Here is a 15670-nt window from a genome sequence, read left to right on the forward strand (position 1 = left end):
TCTCCCCCTTGCTTACAAGAATCTATCGAGCAGCCTTTACAGCCAGTGGCATACCTTTTAAAAAAAATAAATTTAGAGTACCCAATTTTTTCCCCCCCAATTAAGAGCCAATTTAGCCTGGCCAATCTACCTACTCTGCAGATCTTTGGGTTGTGAGGGTGAGACCCATGCAGACACGGGGAGAACGTGCAAATTCCACACAGACAGAGACCCGGGGCCGGGATTGAACCTCGGCGCCGTGAGCCCGCAGTGCTAACCACTGCCCCACCGTGCCACCCAAGCCAGTGGCGTACCTGTGGAGTGTAGTCACTGTTCTGATGTAGGGAAAGTGGCAGCCAATTTATGCACCGCAAATTCCTGCAAACAGATGTAAAAATTACCAGATAATCATGTTTAATTTAGCGTTGGTAATTGAGGAATAAATATTGGCCAGGATTCTGGGGATAACCACCTAACCCTTCTTCGAATAGTGCCATGGAATCTTTCATACCTAGCTGACAGGACCGACATCTCATCCAAAACTCAGTGCCTCCAGCAGTGTAGCGCTCCCTCAGTGCAGCACCAGCAATTATCGGCCGAGATGACTGTACTCAACTCCCTGGTGTGGGACTGACCACATGACTCAGGGGTGAGAGTGCTACCGATTGAGCCAAACTGACTAAAAGGAAGAACGGTTTTGATGGCAGTATTGACTGATCTTGTTCAACACACGGTCAGATACACCTCCTAACTTCCTGTATAATGCCAACAGAAATCGACAACAACAATTTGTGCTTTTCATGAAGTCAGATAGCCCAAGATGTTAGACTGGAGTGTTATCAGACAAATATGACACATCTCCATATCGGGGATTGTAAGGCAAATAACCAAAAGCTTGGTCAAAAAGGTAGGTTTTAAGGAGTATCTTCACGGAGGAGAGAGAGGCAGTGAGCTTTGGGAAGGAAATTACAGAGCTAACGACCCAGGCAGCTGAAGGTACAGCCGCCAATGGAAGACAATCAGAACTGGGGATGCAGATGACCCCAGAATTAGAGGAGCATGCTGATCTTAGAAGAAAGATACCTGGGTAGTGCACACTTCACAACCACTGGATGGATGTCTCCATGTGCTTCACAAACAATGAGGTACTTTTTGAAGTGTTGTAATGTAGGAAACACAGCAGCCAATATGTGGTCTGCAAACTCAGAGCAATGTGATCATGGTCAAGCTGCTTTATGTGATATTGTTATATAACGTTTATAATGTCTCATTCTAAAGGTGGCAACAGTGCAACAATCCCTCGGTACTGTATCAAAGTGATTTTTGTATGCTCAAGCCCTGGAGTGGGGCTTGAACCCAGTATTGTGAGATTCAGAAGCGGGGGTGTTATCACCTGGGCCATGGCTGACAAACAAGGCTATAGGAGGTTACAGAGATAGGGCGGGGAAAGGCTGGAGAAGAATCTACACACACGAGTCAGAATTTCAAAATAAAGGCATTCCCAGACTGAAATCAAATGTAGATCAGCAAGCACAGGGGTGATGGACGAATGGGACTTAGGAGATAGGATACAAACAGTAGGGTTTTGGATGATCAAGATAAATATCAATTCTGGGTGTAAAAGCTTTTCTAAAATAAAATACTTCAGTTCTCTGAAATTACATAGAACCTCACTATGTAGAAACAGGCCATTTGGCTGGAATGTGTGGAAGAGCTGAAGGAGCACAGTGACACTACAGGATGGTGCGGCTAGAGGAGGTCTCCAAGATTTAAATGACAATGCCTGTGGTTTCATTTAACAACCCCCAGTACAAAATAGTTTTCAGAACTGCTTTACATTCATTAACGTTGATTCTTCTTCCCTGTAACTTGACTACATTTATTACATCACCCTGTGATTCTACCCCTTCATTGGCAGTGCTGTGGGAGCTCAGCTTCTTCAGTCTTCTCTTTCTACCGCACCCTACAGGCTCTTTAAAACGTCGTCTTGCGCACCGCTTTCTTTTCAGCCCTGTCCTCCAACTAAATTATGCGATGGTCCAATGCGCTTTGTGTCTTACACTTGAACAGGCTCATGGAGCGCTGAGGATTTTGCTCATAGACGAGGCAGAGATGTTCCAGGAGTGAGACTAACAATAGCTGGTTAGGAATGGCAACTGTGAAATCCATCAACGTTGGGACTGTTCGGTTACAATCCAAACCACACTCCTGCATCAAATCGGATTCTGCAATTGTAGGAAAAGAGGAAAAATATGATGAAAATAGAATTTTTTAAAAATGTTTTGAAAATTATATACCAGATTATACAAGAGCTGTATGCAAATTGGCTACCATGGTTACAACAGTAACTACGCTTCAAGAAAAAAGGTACTTCATTGGTGGTATTACAATCCTAGAACAAACCTCAGCATTTGCCAAGATACCGGGCAGAAACCCCAATATTTTATTTAATTTGTAAGTCTGTGATAAAAGGATACTTAGTTCCAAGAGTGATTCCACGCACAAAAAGGGACTGTGGTATATCGAAACAAACTTTACTACTCACACAGTATTACTAACTTTAACATCACAAAGAAAATAGGTTACAATTATCAATTAAACAGTGCTTAACAATCAAACACTAAATCCTAACTGCTGTATTTTATCCCCACTCAAGCAAAACCAAATCTTTGCGCAAGTGAAGGAGACACAGCCGGAGTGAGACACATCCAGAGTGGGAATTTGGAACTTGGTACAGTGAGGTAATTTGGTGCAGAGTGGGAGAAGGTACTTTTTCCCTACTGTTTTGTCCTCTCTCTTCTGGCCTGTAACTTTTAATCTGCAGGGAGAGAACCAGAGAGCATCTGAGAACCTGGGAAGGCAAGTAATTTTTATTCATTTTTATTTTTATTACCTTTTCAAATTGTGTGTGTGTGGTGGGGGGGGGGGGGTGAAGTGACATCACAGTAAAGCTCTGACCTGATTGGCTGGTTGGGAATCTACACTAAATTTAAAAATTAAGTATTGTTAAACTAATTAAACATAATTACTTAATTATAATTTAGAGGGGTATCTAAGCCAGAGATCGGAGAGTACTGTATTTAGCTTTCACATTTATAGTAGAAATCTAGTGCTAGAAAACATATAGTTAACAGTAACTATTAAAAAAAAATGTTTTTAAGTTAATTTACTAATTAATTGACACAATGTCAATTAGAGGGGTGCAGTACTCTGACTGTGAGGTATGGCAGGTCTGGGAGGCTTCCAGCGTCCCGGATGGCTTCATCTGCAGAAAGTACACCCAACTAGAGCTCCTCACAGACCGCATGGTTCGGTTGGAGCAGCAGTTGGATGCACCTAGGAGCATGCAGGTGGCGGAAAGCATCATAGATAGCAGTTATATAAATGTGGTCACACCTAAGGTGCAGGCAGAGAAATGGGTGACCACCAGAAGGGGCAGGCAGTCAGTGCAGGAATCCCCTGTGGTTGTCCCCCTCTCGAACAGGTATACCCCTTTGGATACTGTCGGGGGGATAGCCTATCAGGGGAAAACAGCAGCAGCCAGAGCAGTGGCACCACGGCTGGCTCTGATGTTCAGCAGGAAGGGTCAAACTGCAGAAGAGCAATAGTCATGGACTCTATAGTCAGGGGCACAGTTAGGCGCTTCGGTGGACGTGAAAGAAACTCCAGGATGGTATGTTGCCTCCCTGATGCCAGGGTCCAGGATGTCTCCGAATGGTTAGCGGGCATCCTGAAGGGGGAGGGCAAACAGGCAGAGGTTGTTGTACATATTGGTACTAATGACATAGGCAGGAAGGGACATGAAGTCCTGCATCAGGAGTTCAGGGAGCTAGGCAGAAAGTTAAAAGACAGGACCTCTAGGGTTGTAATCTTGGGATTACTCCCTGTGCCACGTGCCAGTGAGGCTAGAAATAGGAAGATAGAGCAAACACGTGGCTAAACGGCTGGTGTAGGAGGGAGGGTTTCCGTTATCTGGACCACTGGGAGCTCTTCCGGGGTAGGTGTGACCTGTATAAGGAGGACGGGTTGCAACTAACCTGGAGAGGCAGAAATATCCTGGCCGCGAGGTTTGCTAGTGTCACACGGGAGGGTTTAAACTAGTATGGCAGGGGGGGTGGATACCGGAGCAATAGGTCAGAAGGTGAAAGCATTGAGGGAGAACTAGGGAATAGGGCCAGTATGGCTCTGAGGAAGAGCAGACAGGGAGATGCTGCTGAAAACAGCAGGTCTGGTGGCCTGAAGTGCATATGTTTTAATGCAAGAAGTATTACGGGTAAGGCAGATGAACTTAGAGCTTGGATTAGTACTTGGAACTATGATGTTGTTGCCATTACGGAGACCTGGTTGAGGGAAGGACAGGATTGGCAGCTAAACGTTCCAGGATTTAGATGTTTCAGGCGAGATAGAGGGGGATGGCAGAGTTGCGCTACTGGTTAGGGAGAATATCACCGCTGTACTATGGGAGGACACCTCAGAGGGCAGCGAGGCTATATGGGTAGAGATCAGGAATGAGAAGGATGCAGTCACAATGTTGGGGGTTTAGTACTTGGAACTATGATGTTGTTTCCATTACAGAGTCCTGGTTGAGGGAAGGACAGGATTGGCAGCTAAACGTTCCAGGATTTAGATGTTTCAGGCGGGATGAGGGGGATGTAAAAGGGGTGGCGGAGTTGTGCTCCTGGTTAGGGAGACTATCACAGCTGTACTATGGGAGGACACCTCAGAGGGCAGCGAGGCTATATGGGTAGAGATCTGGAATAAGAAGGGTGCGGTCACAATGTTGGGGGTTTACTACAGCCCTCCCAATAGCCAGCGGGAGATAGAGGAGCAGATAGGTAGACAGATTTTGGAAACGAGTAAAAACAACAGGGTTGCTGTGATGGGAGACTTCTACTTCCCCAATATTGACTGGGACTCACTTAGTGCTAGGGGGGTGGGCAGGGCAGAGTTTGTAAGGAGCATCTGGGAGGGCTTCTTAAAACAATATGTAGACCGTCCAACTAGGGAAGGGGCTGTACTGGACCTGGTATTGGGGAATGAGGCCGGCCAGGTGGTAGAAATTTCAGTAGGGGAGCATTTCAGGAACAGTGACCACAATTCAGTAAGTTTTAAAGTGCTGGTGGACAAGGATGAGTGGTCCGAGGGTGAATGTGCTAAATTGGGGAAGGTTAATTATAACAATATTAGGCGGGAACTGAAGAACCTAGATTGGGGGAGGATGTTTGAGGGTAAATCAACATCTGACATGTGGGACTTTCAAATGTCAGTTGAAAGGAATTCAGGACCGGCATGTTTCTGTGCGGAAGAAGAATATATACGGCAAATTTCTGGAACCTTGGATAACGAGAGATATTGTAGGCCTCGTCAAAAAGAAAAAGGAGGCATTTGTCAGGGCTAGAAGGATAGGAACAGAGGAAGCCTGTGTGGAATATAAGGAAAGTAGGAAGGATCTTAAGCAAGGAGTCAGGAGGGCTAGAAGAGGTCACGAAAAGTCATTGGCAAATAGGGTTAAGGAAAATCCCAAGGCTTTTTACACATACATAAAAAGCAAGAGAGTAGCCAGGGAAAGGGTTGGCCCACTGAAGGATAGGCAAGGGAATCTATGTGTGGAGCCAGAAGAAATGGGCGAGGTACTAAATGAATACTTTGCATCAGTATTCACCAAAAGAGAAGGAATTGGTGGATGTTGAGTCTGGAGAAGGGTGTGTAGATACCCTGGGTCACATTGAGATCCATAAAGACGAGGTGTTGGGCGTCTTGAAAAATATTACGGTAGATAAGTCCCCAGGGCCGGATGGGATCTATCTTTGGATCCTCAATGTCTTCAGGTGATGTCCCGGAGAACTGGAGAATAGCCAATGTTGTTCCTTTGTTTAAGAAGGGTAGCAAAGATAATCCAGGGAACTACAGGCCGGTGAGCCTTACGTCAGTGGTAGGGAAATTACTGGAGAGAATTCTTTGAGACAGGATCTACTCCCATTTGGAAGCAAATGGACGTATTAGTGAGAGGCAGCATGGTTTTGTGAAGGGGAGGTCATGTCTCACTAACTTGATAGAGTTTTCGAAGAGATCACAAAGATGATTGATGCAGTAGGGCAGTGGATATTGTCTATCTGGACTTCAGTAAGGCCTTAGACAAGGTCCCTCATGGTAGACTGATACAAAAGGTGAAGTCAAACGGGATCGGGGGTGAGCTGGCAAGGTGGATACAGAACCGGCTAGGTCATAGAAGGCAGAGAGTAGCAATGGAAGGGTGCTTTTCTAATTGGAGAGCTGTGACTAGTGGTGTTCCACAGGAATCAGTGCTGGGACCGTTGCTGTTCGTAGTATATATAAATGATTTGGAGGAAAATGTAACTGGTCTGATGACTAAGTTTGCAGACGACACAAAGGTAGATGGAATTGCGGATAGCGATGAGGACTGTCAGAGGATACAGCAGGATTTAAATCGTTTGGAGACTTGGGTGGAGAGTTGGCAGATGTTGGAGTTTAATCCGGACAAATGTGAGGTAATGCATTTTGGAAGGTCTAATGCAGGTAGGGAATATACAGTGAATGGTAGAACCCTCAAGAGTATGGAAAGTCAGAGAGATCTAGGTGTACAGGTCCACACGTAACTGAAAGGGGCAACACAGGTGGAGAAGGTAGTCAAGAAGGCATACGGCATGCTTGCCTTCATTGGCCGGGGCATTGAGTATAAGAATTGGCAAGTCATCTTGCAGCTGTATAGAACCTTAGTTAGGCCACACTTGGAGTATAGTGTTCAATTCTGGTCGCCACACTACCAGAAGGATGTGGAAGCTTTAGAGAGGGTGCAGAAGAGATTTACCAGGATGTTGCCTGGTATGGAGGGCATTAGCTATGAGGAGCGGTTGAATAAACTCGGTTTGTGCTCACTGGAACGACGGAGGTTGAGGGGCGACCTGATAGAGGTCTACAAAATTATGAGGGGCATAGACAGAGTGGATAGTCAAGAGGTTTTTTCCCAGGGTAGAGGAGTCAATTACTAGGGGGCATAGGTTTAAGGTGCGAGGGGCAAGGTTTAGAGGAGATGTCCGAGGCAAGTTTTTTTGCACAGAGGGTAGTGGGTGCCTGGAACTTGCTTGCGGAGGAGGTGGTGGAAGCAGGGACGATAGTGACGTTTAAGGGGCATCTTGACAAATGCTTGAATAGGATGGGAATAGAGGGATACGGACCCAGGAAGTGTAGAAGATTTTAGTTTAGACGGGCAGCATGGTTGGCACAGGCTTGGAGGACCGAAGGGCCTGTTCCTGTGCTGTGCTTTTCTTTGTTCTTTGTATCTCAGGTCAAAATCCACTTTTAAACAGTTAGCCAACCCAGTTAAAGAGATGGTTTGGAGAATCCGCTTTGAGAAGAGATCCTTCAGGAACCAGCTTACAGATTCTTGCCTGAGTCAACTACGGTTTAACCTGCCAGCCCTTTCAGAAACTATCCACAGGCAAAATTATTTTAACTATTCTGCTTTCAGACAACTGCTGGTCAAACGTTCAACTGAACTGAAACTCAACACCTGACTCTTCAGCCCCTGACTCTAATTATTGACCCCCCAGGGAACCTTCTTTATATAAACAAAATCTGCCCAACTTCTGGTAAACAATATCCATGGCTGGAAAGAATTATGATCTGACTTTTACTTTTACGATGCTTCAATTATCCATATTGCAGCCACAAAGTCTAGCTGCTTTCCAACCAGGATTTTTAAAAACGATCACTGTAGCAGTCAGATACACACTGTAACCCAGGCTTTTAACCCTTACTGCACCAAATAATTTGTCTAAATCTCCTACATTCATCACAGTGGTAAAGCAGTTTAGGATATCCTGAAGTCATGATACGTATTACAGAAATGCAAGCTCTTTTTTCTAAGCAGCTCTTTAATCTTCAATAATCTTTATTGTCACAAGTAGGCTTACATTAACACTGCAATGAAGTTACTGTGAAAAGCCCGTAGTCACCACATTCCAGCGCCTGTTCGAGTACACAGAGGGAGAATTCAGAATGTCCAAATTACCGAACAGCACATCTTTCGGGACTTGTGGGAGGAAACCGGAGCACCCGGAGGAAACACACGTAGACACGGGGAGAACGTGCAGACTCCGCACAGACAGTGACCCCAAGCGGGAATCGAACCTAGTGGCAGAAGTAGCCAGCATTCAAAGGGCATGATGAGATGCGACTTTGCCAGTACCAAGATTAGTAGTCATTAAGACAGAATCAGGTATAAATTGTCCTATTAGTAGAAATAACTTACGTAGACAACTTAGAGATCAGTAGGTATTTGAGAGAGGCAGACAGCTAATTAGGTGGATTGGCCATGCTAAATTGCCCATAGTGTCCTAATAAAAAAGTAAGGTTAAGGGGGGGGGTTGTTGGGCTACGGGTATAGGGTGGATACGTGGGTTTGAGTAGGGTGATCATGGCTCGGCACAACATTGAGGGCCGAAGGGCCTGTTCTGTGCTGTACTGTTCTATGTTCTATAAATACACAGAATGTAGAATAAAAGAGGAAACATGGTATAATCACCAGCATCCTCACGCCAGTTTATATCTAACAGGCTAAAAGACCAATTTGCATGGCAGACTGGTACAAAAGGTGAGTCACACAGGATCAGAGGTAAGGTGGTAAGATGGATACAGAACTGGCTCGGTCACAGAAGGCAAAGGGTAGCAGTAGAAGAGTCTTTTTCTGAATGGAAGGTTGTGACTAGTGGTGTTCCACAGGGATCTGTGCTGGGGCCTTTGTTGTTTGTAGTAGACATAAACGATTTGGAGGAAATTGTAGCTGGTCTGATTAGTAAGTTCGCGGATGACACCAAGGTTGGCAGATAGTGCTAAGGCTTGTCAGAGGATACAACAGGAAATAGATAGGTTGGAGATTTGGGCAGAGAAATGGCAAATGAAGTTTAATCCAGACAAACGTGAGGTAATGCTTTTGGTCTAACATAGAGGAGAAATATACCGAAAATGGTAAAGCTCTTAGGAATATAGAAAGTCAGAGAAATCTGGGCGTGCAGGTCCACAGAGCTTTGAAAGTGTCAACAAGGTAGTCAAGAAAGCATATGGAATGTTTGCCTTCATTGGGTGGGGCATCGAGTATAAAAACTGACAAGTCATGCTACAGTTGTACAGAACCTTGGTAAGGCTGCACTTGGAATATTGCGCACAATTTTGGTTGCCTCACTACCAGAAGGATGTGGAGGTTTGGAGAGGGTGCAGAGGAGGTTTACCAGGATGTTGCTTGGTCTGGAGGGTGTTAGCTATGTGGAGAGGCTGAATAGACTCGGACTGTTTTCATTAGAAAGACGGAGGTTGAGGGGCGACCTGATAGAGGTCTACAAGATTATGAGGGGCATGGATAGAGTGGATGGGTAGGCACTCTTTCCCAGGGTGGAGGGGTCAGTCACCAGGGGGCACAGGGTTAAGATCCGTGTGGCAGGATATAGAGGAGAGGAGCGAGGCAGGTTTTTTACACAGTCTGGAACGCATTGCCTGGGGAGATTGTGGCAGCAGATACATTAACGACGTTCAAAAGGCATCTCGACAAAAACATGGATAGGATGGGTATAGAGCAGGGGTGGGCAAACTTTTCCGTGCAAGGGCCACATTCAGAAATTCACAATTTTAAAGGGCCGCATAGTATATTAATTAATAGTCCTGGTTGTAACCAATTAGCGTGCGGCATATACCTCAGCGCTTCCCCCGGCGGCATCCTGCCTTTAGCCCTCTTTTTCTCTACTTTTCAAAAATGGCGCTTCACCCGGCTATGATTCTGGGCGCCTCATATAGAACATAGAACAGTACAGCACAGAACAGGCCCTTCAGCCCTCGATGTTGTGCCGAGCAATGATCACCCTACTCAAGTCAACGTATCCACCCTATACCAGTAACCCAACAGCCCCCCCTTATAAAAAAAAAATTTTAAAAAAAAATAAAATTCTTTTTAAAAAAAAATTTTTTTTTTTATGACTTGATCTTGGTGGGCCGCATAAAGACCTTTGGCAGGCCGCATGCGGCCCGCGGGCCGTAGTTTGCCCATCCCTGGTATAGAGGGATACGACGCAAGGATGTGTTGAGGATTTTGGCCACGGGTGATATCATGACCGGTACAGGCTTGGAGGACCGAAGGGCCTGTTCCTATGCTGTATTGCCTGAGGTCAGTTTTACATCTAAGTCTTCGAGCCAAGGTCATGCAGAACCTTTGTAAAGGCAGTTTAAATATTTTTGCTGGACCAGGAAAAGACGTTTCCCAGACTTGATTATCAGCCTTGTATTGTGTGCTAACTATAAGCTGGATTTGATTAATAGATTTATTTAATTTGGATGCTGTTTGAGGAAAGGGAAGTCTTCAGTTCAGAGATCTTAGCTCTTTTTGGAACTAGGGTACGTTCTACATAAGCTGTGTGTGTGTTTTTAGTGGTTCATATACTTAATTGTCCTAGAGTATTGTAATCCTGTTTGTGTGCACTTGACTTTAATTTAATAAATAGTCTTTAATAATTGTTACACAATGACCGAGCTGGTTATTCTCACTGGGTTTCACCTGACTCCGCACACCATTCAGAATCAAAATTATGCACCCCCTCAAATCTGTGTTTCAAGTTGTGATACCCTCATAGATACCATCAGCGTGGTTTGTGACAGGAAAGTGTTGGGGGGTATGGAGAGAAGTGAGACACTTTGGGTAATTCAGAATCACAGAATGGTTGCTGCATAGATGCAGGCCATTCAGCCAATCCAGTCCATGCCTGTTTTTTGCAAGAGCACTTTAGTTAATACCATTCCCCCACCCTTTACTCATAACCCTGCACATCTTTCCCTTTAACTTCTTATCCAATTCCCTTTTCAAAGTCATAATTGCATCTGCCTCAGCTGTGAATTCTAGATCCTAATCAAAGTTCTCATGTTGACATTGGTTCTTTTGCCAATCACCTTATATCCTTGCGCTCTTGATTCTCGACCCTTCCACCAATGGGAATTGTTTCTCCTTATGTACTCTGTCCACACCCCCTCACGTTTTTGAATACTTCCATCAAATTTCCTCTCGATCCTCTCTTCTCGAAGGAGCACAGCCCCAGTTTCTCCAACCTATCCACGTAACTGAAGTCCCTCATCCTGGAACCATTGCTGTGAATCTTCTCTGCATCTTCTCTAATGCTTTCACATCCTTCCTAAAGTGTAATGAACAGAATTGGACACAATGGCTGGAATTTGCCCGCCTTTCACGCCAGCGAGATCTTCAGGTCCCAGCGAAGGCCTCACCCTTGCTACGGGTTCCCCAGTGGCGAGGGGCGCATTCAACGGGGAACCCCGTTGACAACAGCGGGACCAGAAGATCCCACTGTCGTCCAATGGCGGGATACCTCCTCGTCCTCCGCTGCCACCACCCCGTGAGGCATGGAGTAATCCAAACCAATATTCCAGACAAAGCTTAACCAGTGTGCTAGAATAGTTTACCATAGCTTTCTAAGAGGTGGCACAGTAATGTGGGCCGAATGGCCTCCTGTTACACTCTATCGTTCTGGGAATGCACTGCGTTATTCTACTACATGGATGGTCTCCGGGGGGGGGGGGGGGGGGGGTGAGGCTGAATTAGAGCCCGGATCCGGCACTTGGCTACAGGTTGCATCAGAAGCCGGCACTTACCATCGAAAGTCGCTGGAGCTTCCTGCGGGAAGCTGAAGGTCAGCTTGGCCCGGGGTTGCTGCAAATCATCGCTGGAGCTCGGCGGGGTGAAGACGCCGGAGCCCAAGTCGTGGGAGCGGCGGGTTATGTTCCCTCCGCTCTGCATCAGGGCGGCAGAGGCCCGGCCAGCACATCCACGGTGCAGCGAGGCCACTGGAGGATGGTTCCAGAACCGGAACTACAGCTCACAAGATAGAGTTACAGCTCACAGAGTAGAGAGAGAATTACTAGCAAGAGACAGAAGAGCTGTGCTCAGGGAATTATGCCATTCCAAACAGCAACTTTAACATCTGCAGGGTGCCCCAAAGCACTTTATAGCCCATCGAATACTTTTGAAGTGTAGTCACTGTTGCAATGTAGGAAATGCAGCAGGTAATTTCTGCACAAGCTCCCACAAACAACACAGTGATAATGGCCTTCGCTGTGGGCAGATCAAAATCTCTGATTCCTTCCCTAACAGCACTGTGGCCGTCCCTACACCACATGGGCTGCAGTGGTTGAAGAAGGCAGCTCACCACCACCTCAAGGGCAATTAGGGATGGGCAATAAATGCTGGCCTAGCCAGCAGCTCTCATCTTGTGAAATAATAATTAAAAGATCTGCCCTTGTGATTTTGGTTGACTAACAAATATTGACCAGGACACCAGGGAGAATCCCCCCCCCCCCCCTTCAAAATAGTACAATGAGATCTTTATTCACTCAAGAGGACTGATGGATTTAACGCTTATAGATTTCTTAATAGCCACAAGCCAATGCTAGGTTGTGGATTACCAAATGTAATGTTGCGAGCCCATGTCACGGCCTGGTCCTCAGATTAGGAACCCACCGTAAGTAAAGCCTTGCACTCCCAGTTGTGTTAAACCTCCAATTTCTGTTTTACAGTTCTGCAAACATTCCAGGCTTCCGCCTCACACAGATGACAAATTAACATTACACTGTTAAATTCCAGTAGCCCTATACATTTCAGGCCTATGTGTCATCAAAACCCACAATTATTGCCACGGCTACTAAAACAAAGAATATATAGAGTCCTTTTGTGTCACAACACCGTTTCTCGCCACTGTCCACATTGGCTCAAGAGTTAAAGACTTCAGGTCTTCAGGAATGTATGGCTCTGGTAGTAGAATGAATTCCTGGAGATGTTTCATTGATCGGGATGACTGTATAATCATGTCTGAGAGAATTTGTTTGACTGTATTCCCAATTCTGCATGAAGACCTTGCAGTGGTTGTCAGCAGTTCCAAAACAATTAAACACAGACAAGTAGGCCAAGTTTCACTGTCTCCTGGAAGGGATTCCTCTGGACAACTCGTGTGCCTTCATCTATAGATATCTTAACCAATCAGCAAGGCAGCAATCTGGGCACTGGACATTATGTAAGAAGCTACCCCTGAGCCTCTTTTTTACCCCATAAGGGAAAAAAACAGCGCAGTATTCTTATTTTTTCCATATTGGTGTTTGCAGGATTGAGGATAGGAAGCCACAGAGCTACTTCAGGTCCCACCGAAGGCACAAGAATGACGACTGGAAGATTTTTGGAATATTGGATTCTAAATATTGGGGCAATTTAAGAATTAAAAGCCTGGGGTTAGAGCAGGGGTGGGCAAACTACGGCCCGCGGCCCGCCAAAGGTCTTTATGCGGCCCACCAAGTCATTAAAAAAAAAACGTTTTGATTTTTTTTTTAAGGTTAATGGGGGGGGCTTATGGGGGGGTTACTTACTGGTATAGGGTGGGTACGTTGACTTGAGTAGGGTGATCATTGCTCGGCACAACATCGAGGGCCAAAGGGCCTGTTCTGTGCTGTACTGTTCTATGTTCTGTGTTCTATATGAGGCGCCCAGAATCATAACCGGGTGACGTAATTATTTTACTTAATATACTATGCGGCCCTTTAAAATTGTGAATTTCTGAATGTGGCCCTTGCACGGAAAAGTTTGCCCACCCCTGGGTTAGAGTGTGTTTGACTGCAATGGTCATTTTTTTTAAAATTCTGTTTTACAGGGCATCGGTGCTTTTAGGAGCCAGAAGGTGAAATTGACAGAGGAATATGTTTTTCAGTCTGGGCTAATGCACTGTAGTTTGACCGGGACAGTCCCTGGGGAGTAAAATGTGCTTTCAGTCCCTGGAGAGTTAATTTGTTTTTCAGCTTGAGGAGATGATGCCATTGTTGGGTTGCGCGAAGAGATTTGGAGAGAGATTTTTGAAACAAGCTTTTGGAGAGAAGAGTTGAAATCTGATCTGGCAACTCTTGTTTTTTTTCAGACCACAACTAAAGGCAGTTTTCTTTTCCAGTAGGATAGTTTTTAAAAAGAGTAATAATATTTTAAAGCAGAGCAGTCTCATTTGAAGACAAGGAAGAGATTGAAACAACCCAGTTGAAGCAGCTAATAATAATAATCTTTATTAGTGTCACAAATAGGCTTACATTAACACTGCAATTACGTTACTGTGAAAATCCCCTAGTCACCACATTCTGGCTCCTGTTTGGGTACACGGAAGAGGAATTCAGAACGTCCAAATTACCTAACAGCACGTCTTTCGGGACTTGTCGGAGGAAACCGGAGCACCTGCAGAAAACCCAGATATGGGGAGAAGTGCAGACTCCGCACAGATAACGACCCAAGGAGTGAATCGAACCTGGACCCTGGTTCATGTGAAGCAACTGCGCTAACCACTGTGCTACCATGCCACCTATGGGCTATATCATAGTTGGATGATGTGCGACCTCCAACCAGCAGGTGGTGGTACAGACGCACCATGTGGTGATATAAAGGGAGACACATCCAGCCATCTGGAGAAGATTGAGAGGGTAATAAGGTGTGCATGTGAATGGTCAGTCCGAGGTGCAAGTTCCAGAGGAGTAGTTTGCAAACTCCATGATAACATGTTATCTATCATATTGCTATCTTACCACACAGAACTCAATAAAAGATTCTGGGTTGGACAAGTCAAAGTGTTTGGTGAGTTCCTTCCTGAAGTACAAAGGACCAAACACAACAAGCACTACCTACTTAAGACCCAATATAGGGTTTCCTGCTGTGTCCTCCTACCTCTGTGAATTGCAGTATTCTCCTCCGAATAGTGGCGGCGCTGCCGCCGGCGGACCCCGCCCTCTACCACCTCCCCGCGGTGCGTTGTGGGGCGGGTCGTGGTGCCCGGATGTGCTGATTGTGAGCTCGCTCCGTGTCGTAATCGTTAGGGGGGGAGGGGTGGGTGTATCGCCGCGCGTGCCGTCGTCGTGATGGAAACACTCGGGGTATGTACCGGGGATGGGGGGGGTTTAGCTACGGCTCCCGCTCGGGCCTCGCATGTAACTTGCGGCGCCTCCACAGGGACTCCCAGAGCGCTTCCCCCCTCAGCCCGGCGATGCTCCCTCCCATGGTTACCGCTCCCCTTCCTTCCCCCCCAATTTACTCCCTCGTCCTGTTCCTCTTCCCTTTAAATGGCGGTGGCCAGCGGGCCTAGGCAGCCCCTGTGGTAATTCTCCCTCTCACTCCCATGAGTGATATATATCTATATAAGACACTACCAGCCGACGGTGCATTGTGCAGCCGCGGGGTTGTAGGCCCCGGAGCCGGCTTCCCCCCTCCTCGCTAAGGGGGGAGGGGAGGCGCGCACGTGTATATGTGCGCATGCGCGTGTCACCCTCCTGAGCAGTGCCTCCGCTTTGTTTCCTTTTTTGCAGAGAGGGTGTGGGGGGTCTTTTGCGATCAAAGGCACACCGAATCTGGGTAAGAGGGGCAATGGATACCCCTAGTCTTCTCCACTCCCATAAGAGGGGGAGCTTTCTGCTTCTACGAGCCGGAGGTGGAAAGTGAGCAAGTTTTAAGGTGCAACTCCATTCACGCACTTTCGCTGCTTGGGTTGGGTTTTTTTTTTGAATGAATTGTTTCACGAGTCACTGACAACCCAGTCACACATTTTACTAACCAATAGTACCTTAAAAGTCGTGATTTTAATCCGATAAGAAGTGTGGATTTTTCCTA

At 46.2% G+C, this 15670-nt stretch overlaps 2 protein-coding genes across 9 annotated transcripts in view; one reads left to right on the forward strand and one right to left on the reverse strand.

Moving 5' to 3' along the window:
- The window catches only part of eif2ak1 (eukaryotic translation initiation factor 2-alpha kinase 1), a 67278-nt gene extending 52352 nt beyond the window's left edge, over positions 1-14926 (reverse strand). The window contains exons 1-2 of one of the 5 annotated variants that reach the window (XM_038819796.1): positions 14735-14926; positions 2040-2204 (exon numbers count right to left, since the gene is read on the reverse strand). In XM_038819796.1, coding sequence (XP_038675724.1) covers positions 2040-2193 — 154 coding nt within the window. In that variant the 5' untranslated portion in view covers positions 2194-2204; positions 14735-14926. The other 4 variants (XM_038819795.1, XM_038819797.1, XM_038819798.1 and 1 more) reach the window with 4 other exon arrangements.
- usp42 (ubiquitin specific peptidase 42) overlaps positions 14887-15670 on the forward strand; it is a 106331-nt gene continuing 105547 nt past the window's right edge. For 2 of the 4 annotated variants that reach the window (XR_005463418.1, XM_038819786.1), the window contains exon 1: positions 14887-14940. The gene's annotated coding sequence lies outside the window, so the exon portion shown is untranslated. Of the gene's footprint in view, positions 14941-15224; positions 15515-15670 lie in introns of those variants that run through there. The other 2 variants (XM_038819787.1, XM_038819788.1) reach the window with 2 other exon arrangements.

Source organism: Scyliorhinus canicula, chromosome 15 (genome assembly GCF_902713615.1).
Source record: "Scyliorhinus canicula chromosome 15, sScyCan1.1, whole genome shotgun sequence".
NCBI classification, from domain to species: domain Eukaryota; kingdom Metazoa; phylum Chordata; class Chondrichthyes; order Carcharhiniformes; family Scyliorhinidae; genus Scyliorhinus; species Scyliorhinus canicula.